The 12,260-nt window shown below is 35.1% G+C and overlaps 1 protein-coding gene across 1 annotated transcript in view; it reads right to left on the bottom strand.

Moving 5' to 3' along the window:
- The window catches only part of LOC149227254 (uncharacterized), a 74,000-nt gene extending 66,194 nt beyond the window's left edge, over positions 1 to 7,806 (bottom strand). Inside the window, exons 1-3 of the mRNA XM_089375467.1 lie at positions 5,742 to 7,806; positions 5,308 to 5,403; positions 4,767 to 4,880 (exon numbers count right to left, since the gene is read on the bottom strand). Of these exons, the coding sequence (XP_089231593.1) occupies positions 4,767 to 4,880; positions 5,308 to 5,403; positions 5,742 to 7,748 (2,217 nt within the window). The 5' untranslated portion in view covers positions 7,749 to 7,806. The remainder of the gene's footprint in view (positions 1 to 4,766; positions 4,881 to 5,307; positions 5,404 to 5,741) is intronic.
- Between the last annotated feature and the right edge of the window lie 4,454 nt (positions 7,807 to 12,260).

The following is a 12,260-nucleotide window of genomic DNA, read 5'->3' as shown; positions in this document are numbered from 1 at the left end:
ATCCAAGTGAGTTAGACTCGTTCACTCTATCCCTTGTCCCCCTCAAAGTCTATACCCAAGTTATCGTGCTCCTTATCACCTAGTTCTAACACTAGATTTTACTAGAAATTTCCCAGGGTTATGCATGCCTTACGAGGTCTTACAATAGTATGCTATTTACATGCAATTTGAAAATTTGACTCCATTATGACATTTTTTTTATTGATCCAACATTTATGTTACAATCCTCTCACCTTAACATGCTTCCAGCCTCATACTCTTCTATTTAGAGATAATTTTCATGGCTACATCTCACCAATAAAACTATCATCTCATTGAAACATTTTTCCAAACCCTTTGCGAGCATCCTTGACATATATTTCCATGGCTCTTGACCATGATTTCCTATGGCATAAAACATGCAAGCCCTCGATCTCTATCACATGTGGTATTTTGTAATCGATACAACATTGTTCCATAATCTCTTCATTCCACTTCTCACGATGTCCTATGCTAGGAATTCTCAAGCTTCTATAACATCGTTGTGATCTTCGCCAATTGTTGTTGGGCATTGGAGCACATGCTCATAATAAGTGTGAAAAATTGTAACTGCAACATATAATTCCCGACGATATCACTCTCTCCTTGGAGTATAAACTCCACTCCTTAAGGTATAAAATCCTGATGGTGTGATTGGTACGATCCTTTGCAACAATCGTTCCAATGAGACTCCCATAGTAGTTTACCATAGAATATCTAAGAGGGTTCCATGCTTCCTTTTCACTATGACTCTCCTCATGTGACCCTATCCCTAGTTGTACCTTCACCTGATCCCCTACAGTACTATTGACTAATGCATTTCTCACATTAATTTCTCCTACAACCATATTGATGGGCCCATTTATCTCATTGCTAATAATTTCATTCACTCATGGCCACCATAGTTGACTCGAATACTGTAAGTCAAATGGCCCATTCTAGTTGTGTTTATAAATGTCTCAACCACATCGAGCTTTGTCCTCTACAAGAACCTATCTTGTCTACAAGAACCTATCTTGCCTTCATTAGATTGCACTTGCTTCCAATGAGAATTTTGATAATTCCCACATCAAGTACATGTGAAGTTCTTCTTGCCAGCAATAGATGTTTTGGAAAGTCTTGTACCTGCCGTATGGATATGAAAATTTTACATCTTTGAATTATTTCTACCTAGTCATGCACTTTACACAGCCTCCACATGGATCCTCTCCTCTATGTTCCATAGTGAGGTAGGTTCCTTCGAATTTCTTCAACTATAACTTTCCACTCTATACTCTACACAAATCTCTTCAAAAAATGGTTTTCCAAGTATCCTTTATGCATCGGTCACACACAGGCACAATTCTTCACATTTTTCACCAGGAAAAAATAACCCTTGGCAATAGAGGTGTCCCCCTAAAGCCGCACTCAGGTTTGATACCATGTTAAAAATTAACCAAAGAGAAAACCAAATTTACTAAGATAAACATTAACGCAACCAGAAAACTCAAATGCGCAATCATAACACCATGTTTACGCTAGGAAAACCCCAACTCTAGGGATAAACCCAACTAGCATAATTCCATTTTATACCTTGGATAGAACCCTAGCCAAACCAGCCAAGTGAGCCTTCACTATTGGCATCCCCTATCCCATTACAATAGAGTCTTCACCTAGCCTTTTAAAGGCTTCATCACATAAATCATTGGGAACAAAACCATGGGAAACAAAAAACCCATGGACCCAAAAGCACTATTGTTGACCTAGTCAACATTGACTCTTTCCCCAAGTCAAGTTTACCTAATAGATACTTCTTGAAACTATAGAGACCTTCACCAGCCATGGGGGTACCCATATACTTCATATCTCAAGCATAAACCAATCAATTCTCAAATGAATTCAAAGAAGTCATTGTATATAATTTTCCTCTTCTAAAGCCTCCATGCCTTCTCTCTCAATCTAGTGTATCCTTACAACTAATCAACAATCCAATTAGGTGTACATCATGGATTTTTAAACCTCTAGTTGGCCTCGTAAATGGACAAACACTTTCACTTACTGGAAACTTCAAACCCTTTAAGAGGCTTCCACCATTCAAGAGTGACTTCGTGAATTCAAGAGTTCCTTAGTGAACTCTATAGTACTTTATTTTAGCCATTTTGATAGAAATACTTATTTTGAGTCTCCTCTTTGAAATGAAGGCTTCTACTCTTACACCTAATTCCACACCAACAATGACCTTCTAATTACCACAAACATTTAACTCAAAGATTTTTTGATCTAACCAGTCCTAACCAAACTCACTTGTTAAGACTCACAAAGGGCCTTTCATACCAAAACAAACCATCCTAGTTTTCCACAGGATTGAGGAGTCATCCTCCCCTATCTTCTTAGTCTTAACTTCATATAAGATAAGGCCTATAGAAATGATGAAATATTAACCAATACCAAGACTAAAATCTAACAATCCCATTCTCTTAAAAATAGATGATAGGAGAAGATAAGGATCCAAAAGCAAGAATATGAAGGCTATATAGCCATTAAAACCAAATTTATCATTTCATTTCTTAGACAACCTCGCATAGCCCATAATACTCATTCAGAAGACAAAAACATAACTAGTGCAAATCATTAACATCATTTCCTTTTCATTAATAGGATTTAGATTGCAGAGATGCATCCCACAAGTCTACTTATCTAATCTTAATTATTCGTTTAAGACCTCCAGTCCCTACAAGCGTGCATATATTATCTCACAAACCATTTTTGATTTGAACCCTTCCACATTTTATTATGGAAATATTTGTATAATATCATAGTAGCTTTGGTGAAGTTGACAAAATAGTACCCTAGGTTGCACCAATTTTTGAAATCAATTGTTAAGTACACAAAATCGAAGGAAGACTCAACTTCATCTAAGCCCACACTAGTGAAGACACTTTTCATTGTCATTGTGGTGGCAATATGTTTCAACTTGACATTTTGTTCTACTACTTGTTCTTTTAAGAAGTGATAATTGATTACAATGTATTCTCTTATCAAGTGCATAACGTGATTCTTTGAAATATTTATTGTGCTTTTGTTGTCACAAAGTGTTGAAATTGGATGATCATACTCTACCTTAATATCTCTCAGTGTTTGCTTCATCAAAAGAACTTATGTGCAACATGATGCTAATGATATATACTTGGCCTCTCTTTTGGATCAAGAAACTGAAGATTATTTCTTGACCAATCGAGACACTAGATTGTCGCCCAGAAAGAATGCTCCTCCACTTGTATGTTTCCTATCATCTAGCACTCCCTACCCAATCTGCATCCATATATTCTACTAGAGTAAAATATTCACCTCTTTAGTACCACAAGCCAAATTCAAGGGTTCCCTTCAGATAGGAATCTTCTTTTCACTACTTGCAATAGAGCTTATTTTGATGCAGCTTGAGACTATGCAACCAATCCTACTAGTTGCATAGTGTATGGCCTTGATGTTGTCACATAGTAGGCATCCAATCATTAACTTGTACAATGTTTTATTTTCTTCTCAAGATTCATCATATTTACTCAATTTACAACCTATGACCATGGGTGTGCTGACCAATGCACAATATTCCTTGATGTACTTGGTTTTTTAAGTGAATACGCCTTTGCTAGATTGATAAATCTCTAAACTAAGAAAAAATAATTGTTCACTAAGCATAGAGATCTCAAATTCCTTTTGCATTTTGCATTACTAACTCTTTGCACGTTTTCTTCATACCCTCTCCAAAAATAATATCATCTACATATACCACGATAATCAATTGAGTTTCTCTTTCTTTCTTGATGTACAGATTATTTTTAGTAATTCCTCTTTTGAATCCTTGTTGTTGTAGATATTTTTTAAGTCTTAAGCACTAGGCTCTCGAAGCTTGCTTTAGCCTATAAAGTGCTTTCTTCAATTTGCATACATGATCCTTATTTTTTGATAATAAGAACCCTTCTCATTGTTCAGTGTATACTTCTTCCTCTAGATTTCCATTGAGAAAGGCCAACTTGACATCTATTTGATAGAATCTGAAGTTCTTGAAACTTGTAAGTGGCAAAAAAATTTTAATAGGTTATAGTATTTCAATGGGGGAAAATATTTCTTCAAAATCAATAGCTTCAACTTGAGCATAGTTTTTTCAAACAAAACTTGCTTTATTTCTTATTACTTGACCATCTTCATTCAACTTGTTTCTAAAAACAAACCATGTGATGCCAATCACATTTTTATTTTTTGGTCTTGAAACAATTTCCCATGTCTCACTCTTCTCAATTTAATTTAGCTCTTCTTTCATATCATCAAACCATTTCTTGTCTTCACTAGCTTCTACGAAATTCTTAGTCTCAATTTTAGATAGAAAGGAGAAATGTGCATGTTATGATCTACTTTCTAATCTTTGTCTAGGCCACACTCATGTATCTTAATCACCAATAATTAGATTATCCTTTTTGAATTTTTGACCGGAGAATCCACAGTTGTAGAATTTATACACCAACGATTCTTATTGACTTTGTATCTTGATGTTTTGTTTCTTCTTCTTCTTTTTCTTCTTCCTTGCAACTCATCTTTTCTGAATGTTTATTTGTTTGTGATTTATCATTTTAATGAATTGCTTCATCCATTTTAACATTTGTACTTTCTACAATTTTTGCAATGCTTTGTCGTAACATCTAAAATTAATATAAAATTTTATAAAATTAAAAATAAATTCATAATGGAAAAGAAGTTTACTCTATCTTACTTACCGATTCCTTGGCGTTCATAGTGTTTCCCGATGCATTGGCGTTCCTACTGTTATTGCCAGCCTTGGCGTTCATAGTGTTTCCCGATGCATTGGCGTTCCTACTGTTATTGCCAGCCTGTCGAATAAACAAAATAAAAGGGTTATATATTCTAATCTTTCTCATCAGTTAAATCATTTTATTGGTATTGTTTAAGTTAGGAAATAAATCCACGTAAATGTAATATAAATTTGAATAGGTTAAATTAATATAAAATTTTATAAAATTAAAAATAAAGTCATAATGGAAAAGAAGTTTTCTTTAGTATGTAAAACACATAAATGAGTGTCCTCTAGAAAGAGCAAGGAGCATGTTAAGTAAACCCAATTTGTAACAAGATTTGTGGGGGAGAAAATGTTTCTATCGCTTTTTATCTTGTAAATAAATCACCATTAGGTGCATTCTATTGTAAAATTCCTAAATAAGTATGACCAAGTTATCCTGGCTGTATTAATTGACGTAACAGATAGAAGCTGATCAGTGACAGTTACTCTATCCTACTTACCAGTTCAATTTCAGTTGGAATAGGTGAGCTAGTCGATCCCTGATCAGTGTTGTGTGGGAGTTCTACTGGGTCCTTTGGGTCGTTTCCTTTGCCAACCTGTAGAATAAACAAAATAAATCCACGTAATTGTAATATAAATTTGAATAGGTTAAATTAATATAAAATTAAAAATAAATTCATAATGGAAAATAAGTTTTCTTTATTTTTTATTATTTACAGTAGCTTTAGAATAATATGTATAAAGTAATTGAGTTCAATTATATCTATAAATTAAATTTAAAGTAATCATAACAAAATAGAAATAGTAATATATATATATAATAATTCTTCTGAAATACAATGAAAGATATCCAGAGATGTACATTTCCTGAAAAATGGATAAATAAAATAAATAAATGATATTAACCTATAGATTTACATTAATTAATTTGTACCTTATCCAGTACTCCCTGTGCTTTAGCTGCTAAAAAGGCCACATCCAATATTTCTTCTTCCATGCCCTCTTCTGCCAATTTCCGGCACTTTTCATGAACTGCTTCCTTGAGGCCGCCTTTCATGTAAACAAAATAAACATTTGCCAATTCGCGTTGTAACAGATTAATTTGGGGAGCTGATAAATTAGGATCCATGACTGTCCATGTTTCTAACAAGCAATACTTTGCAACTTCCGTCGAGTCCCTAGAATTCCGCAGATTAAGTCGTTCCTCGTTGGAACGTCTTTCCAATTGGCCTCTGAGTTGTGTTAGTGGCTGTTTGATCTCCCTGTCCAGCATCTCAGGCTGCGCACGTTTATTCCAACTGTGCTGGAGACTATCGAACTTTTTATCGGCTTGCCGACCGAGTGATTTGACTTCCTCATTTAAACCGTCAACAAAGTTCATGTATTCCCATCCTTGAATGTAACATTGCATAGCTTTTTCAATAACAGAAGCATCTTCAATAGCAGAAGCATCACTGTCGTTATAAGAGTAGATCATAAAATGGATCAATGAGACTGCTGTCCTCTTCCACGAGTTTTTGTTAGCTTGCTGCAAATGCTCCGCCTTTTCTCTGTCAGCTTCACCTTCCGCGGTCCCTGTTTCGAGCCCTAGTAAGTCAGTCAATTCACTGGGACTGCACTCACCGTCTTTTTGGCCTTGCTTCATATACCTTTCTACTTTCCTGAAGCCCCATCGATTGGCTTTCCACAGCTTCCAGGCACTCTCTACTGGCATTAGTAACATCTTCAAAGTCTCTTCGTACTTGGAAAATTGATCGTCGCGAACCTCTGCTTTTGAAACAGATGCGCTAACACCTGTTTTGTTATTCGATAACTTCTGTTTTATAATGCTGAGCCAATGCGGTGGATACTGCATTGAAAAAATTTGAAAGAGTTTCTTTACCCAGTGCCGTGGATTCCATAATAATGATTGAATATCACGATTTTTCTTCTTCATATCACGAATTCTCTTCTCCCGAATTCTTTTGTCCCTAACAAATAAGCCTATAAAGCATGCCTTGAGTTCACTCTTCAAATCTTGAAGACTCATACCGTAAATATTACCCTGCCTATCAGAAGTCACCCATCTGACAAGAAGAACGATCCATCCTATTACGACGATTACAATCTGACCAGTAATCACTAACTGAACCAGCGTTCCTTTAGTCACACTATTGAGTGACTCATTATATATATATATCCAGTTAATGATGTAGAACCCAAAGCAAGTTGTCACAGTTGGCCAGAGCGTTGAACATAAACTTGATCTGGACAAGACATAATCAGGTTGGCAGAGACGCACCACAATCCAACATTTGAGAACGTGATCCTTAATATCCTTACACTTCGGCCCACCACATGAAATAGTACAACGCGAGATTGCTGAAGGAATCTTTTGCGATATGAACCTACGAATGGTTCTACCGATCATGACCGCATGGATTAACAGCAGAAGCAAATATATAATCGCTAAGTTTAGGATAATCGCAAATGATGATGCAGCAAGAGCACTCAACGATTCATTTCGCTTCTCCACTTTCCAATGGGACCGAAACTCAGAGACAACATGGAATGTTATACTCAATGCCAATGCTGCAAGATTGCTCCCGCCCGTAATAGAGCCGGAACGGGCCATTCCTGGAAGCAAATAAGCAATGAGCACACACATCATAAGTCTTCCGGTATCAATCACCAGCTGATTTTTAACCAAAATAGCCTCCACCTCTTCTGTCTGGTACCTGCTACCTGAATCTACGCTGATATGCGAACAATCGATGAAAAAGAGCAATTCAGTAATAAAGGCGCTGAGCACAAGTGCTTGTCCTGGAACCCAGGGAGCCCTTCTCTTCCACGCCTTCCACACATCCCATAACAGCAAAAATATAACTGGAACCAACCAAGCAAGCCAGGCTAACAGATCTTCCTTCCTGGGAAGATTTATAGTGTCCACTTCGTTTTCCATATCAATTACAGCGAAGACGGAGGAGGGTGTATCCCAAATAACGACTAGTCTCGCTGAAACTTGTCTGCATTTACAATTCGACGATAGATTCAAAGAAGCATAAATACACTCAAAACAATCATACAGATGGAAGAAAGAAAAACAAGGTGGAAATCAAAATGCCAGAAAATCTGATTCAAAATGACCATAACTGAAACGAACAGAAAACACTAATTAATAAAAAGTTATTAAAATATTAAACAATTAAATTGATAAACCATTCAAAATGAATAAAACATTGAATATTAAACCTTAATCAACCATTGAAGATTAATAAAACATTATTAAAACATTGAATATTAAACATTATTAAAATATTAAATATTAATAAAATATTAAACATTAAAAGTTAATAAATCGTTAAGCATTGAATATGATAAAATATTAGACATTAATAAAAAAATGAAACATTGAAAGTGAATTAAAGATTAAAAATTAATAAAACATGAAACATTATTAAAACATTAAAAAAGCATTAAACATGGATAAAACATTAAATATTCGTAAAATATTGTAGCTAAAAGCATTATAACTATAGAACTATAGAATATTGTGAACATTTAGAAAAAAGAGAGAGATTATAAATATTGAATGGAAAAATACAAATATAAAAAACAAAATACAGAGGTTTAAATATATTTGAAGATATAATTATAAACATTGACATATAAAATATCAATATATTTGAAGATATAATTATAAACATTGACATATAAAATAATGATATAGATCAAAATATGAGATTTTTAAATAAATTATTAAAGAAAATAAAATATATATATATAATTGAAAATTTTTAATTTGAAAAAAATAAGAAAATAGAATAATAAAATTTATGAATATTGTAAATATAAAAAATATTAGAAATATTCTATAAAATATAAATATGGGAAGAAATAATATTTGAAGTTTATATATATATAGATATTAAAAAGATTTGAAATTTATAATATTGAAAAATATAGATTCCAAATATTGGAAAATTTAGAATAAATGTATAAAAAAATATTTTATAAGGAGAAGCACAAAAAAAATATGGAAAATTTTATTTTAAAAGAAAAAAAATAATATTTGATATTAGAAAAACTGAAATGAAAATAGAGATATTTATATATGGAATATGTAATTTTCAAAATAGAGATATTTATATATGGAATATGTAATTTTCAAAATAGAGATATTTATATATCGAATATGTAATTTTTAAATAAATTATTAAAGAAAATATATAAGTGGACCTAATGGTTAAGAGCATGTGTTTCCTCTTAAAAGGTCACAGGTTCAAAACGAGACAGGGTAGAGTATCTATAGCTATTGAGGAGGTGAGTCCCTTGTCCCACAAACAAGGGGGTTCTCATACACCAATCTGGTGTAAAATAACAAAATTTAAGAATATTATAAATGTTGGAAATATTACAAAATTTACAAAAAAAAAAATTGGGTTTATATATATATATATATATATATATATATATATATATATATATATAAGTTTTAAAGTTGATAATATTGAAAAATATTCATTTCAAATATTCAAAATTGGAAAAAATCAAATGAAAATATGGATATTTATATGTCGAATATGAGATGTTGGAAATTAAATTTGAATATTGAAATTATATTTGAAATTGAAACATTTGAACAATAAGGGGTAATGAGAATGTTAATTTCTTTTGGAAAATGAAGAAAAGGAAGTGATGTTCGTAAGAAGGCGTTACTACTGGTGTTTTGGAAGATGTCTCGATTTCATTCGTGGAGGTGGAGGAAGGAAACTAGAAAGGAAAACAATCGAGGCGGTTCAAAATTATATTGGCAAGACGATGTTTTTGAACTACATCTTTGTGCATGTTCCTTTCCTCTAGCTTTTGTTACTCGGGTTCGTAGAATTTTTGCGTGGTTGGCGAATGTTGGTGGGATCCTGGGCTCGATTTGGGACGGTGTCAATTGTTGCTAGGGTTGAGTTGCGTAGATTTTCTTTTGGTCTTCCATGGCCTTTAAAAGGTCTGCCTCCCTTCCTGTGGTTTTTTTTTGGATAATGAATTGCGAAGAAAGAAAGGATTTTTTTCTGTAATGACAAATGATGTGCGAGTGTGGACATAAGGTCCATGAATCACGTGAACAGTTCATTAGCCTTCGTAGAGACGAGAGTTAGTTACTAGGCCCAACTCGCTAGGTAGCAGCCTGGAAAAGCAGTCACGGGTTCTCTTAGAGGTCTCGGGTTGTCGTTATGGGATTTTTGAAATTGGTAAACTACACAGTACCGTAATGATAATGTAACAACCCTCGGTAAAATTCCATGTAAAAAATATAAGACCACGGTCGATGGGACACGTATTCCAAGCTGATTTTCATGTGTGATTTCCTTGCTAGATTTGGCATGCAAGGTATTGCATGTGGTTCTTTTATTGTTATGGCATGGGTCGTGCCAGGTGTGACAGTGTCTTTCAGCCTAGCATTGCCATTTCCTAATAGCCTTGATGAGATGGGTTCTCATACTTCAGTTGAGCTGGATCGCTGGATGGATTCGAAGCTGAGTGGGGTGGAACTCCTAAATGACAAACACATGGCTTAGTGGTCCCTGAACCAGACTGTGGATCACAGTAAAGCCACTAGCCTAGTAACCCCTGAGCCAAACTGTGGGTTGTGGTAAAGCTAGGATTGTGTGCCTCAATGGACCTAGGAATCCTTGCTGATGAATGGTTCTATATACGGTAAAGCCAAGAGGTGGATTTCTCTCCGTTGGACCTAGTAGTCTCGGGATGGGATGTACGGTAAAGCTTGGAGAGTGGGTCTCGGTGTAGGGCCTAGTGATACCTAGATCGTATTGTGGATTACGGTAAAGCCTAAGAGATTAGGAGGCACTAAAAATCCTCACGGTGTTGGTGGAGAACTCCGGTAGCATCCATTCTTGTTTGGTTAATTTTGGTTATTGCTGGGTTGTGTTATATTCTTTCCATGACTACCCCATGTGCAGGGGGTCCACAGGCATTGCCGGGGGGTCATAGGGGGGGTGGCTACCACCCTTGTCGTGGTGTAAGAAGGGGAGCAGTAGCCCCCTGCACGGGATCCAAGGAAATGCCTTGGGAATTTTTTTTGGACCTTATATTAGGTGGGCGGACCTACCTATGGTTTTCTACATGGATTTCGCACATGGTTTTAGAGATGATGGTTTTTAGTCCATGGCATTTTGTAAATCCGGTCAAGGGAACTACAATTAAGTTCTAATCCAGGGTTAATAGATTGGGATTTATGGACGCTTCGACATGTATATATATGTATTGTAACATTGAAAGGAATAATAATAATGAAAAATAAATCTTGTAGTCCCCATTTTGGGATCCAGGGGAAAATATCTATGTATATTTGTTTTATGTTTTATGCTCTCACCATTATTTATTTTTTGTCTTTAGAATTCATATGTAGGTAATTGTTTTACAGGGCTAAAACATACATTTGGTATCAGAGTTGTTTTGGCTTCAAGGAGACACCTTTGTTGCTAAGGGGTTTTTTGCTCGGGCCTATGGTAGACCATGTTCAGTGGGAGATCTACGGGATCGATTTTTGTGGTGAAAGAAGATGGCGAGCAGTGGAAAGATAGAGATAGAGAAATTTAATGGTCGGAGTTTTGATTTGTGGAAACTCAAGATGGAGGATCTGCTAGTGGATAAAGATCAGTGGATTGCGATAGATCTAGGTACCAAACCAACAACAATGTCAGTTAAAGACTGGGCAATGTTGGATCAGAAGGCAAAGAGCACAATAGTATTGCTGAATGTATCAGGGGAAGCTTCAGTGAAGGCTTTGTGGGACAAGTTAGGGACTTTGTACCAATATAAGTCTCTAGTGAATAAAATGTTCCTACGAAAAAAGTTGTATAACCTGAGGATGAAAGATGGAGACTTAGTGACAAAGCATATGAATTCATTTAATACTATGGTAAGGCAGTTATTATCTGTTCATATTAAAATTTCAGATGAAGATAAGCACATCAGTTTTTGTGTTCTCTACTAGATTCGTGGGATAGTCTAGTTGTTGCAATAGGTAGCAATGCAACTACCTTGCAGTTTGATGAAATAGTCTCATCCTTGTTGTCGGAGGAGATGAGACAGAAAAATATGGAGGGTCATAATGGTGATGCGTTCTCTGTACGAGGGTGATCCTAGGACAAAAAAAATAAGTCCTCGAGTGGGAGATCTAAATCCAGAGGCAGATCTAAATCTCCAAGAAAAATTGTAAAGGTGTGCTCAAAATGCAGAATGGAAGGGCACTTCAAAAGGGATTATAAATATAAATCTCTTGAGAAAGGAAAGGGTTCTGATGATGCTCCTTCTACAGAGGCGAAAACCACCTTAAATGAAGTTGGGGATGTGTACTTGGATTCTTCTTCAAGTACACATGTAGATCATGAGGCATGGTTGATTGAATCAGGTGCATCCTTTCACTTCACTCCCCATAGAGAGTGGTTCTGCAAGT

This window comes from Pinus tabuliformis, chromosome J, assembly GCF_031772625.1.
Source record: "Pinus tabuliformis cultivar Carrire ecotype Pingquan chromosome J, CPIR1, whole genome shotgun sequence".
Lineage (NCBI taxonomy): Eukaryota > Viridiplantae > Streptophyta > Pinopsida > Pinales > Pinaceae > Pinus > Pinus tabuliformis.
The sequence above is the reverse complement of the archived record's forward strand: the minus strand, read 5'-3'. Positions and strand labels throughout refer to the sequence as shown.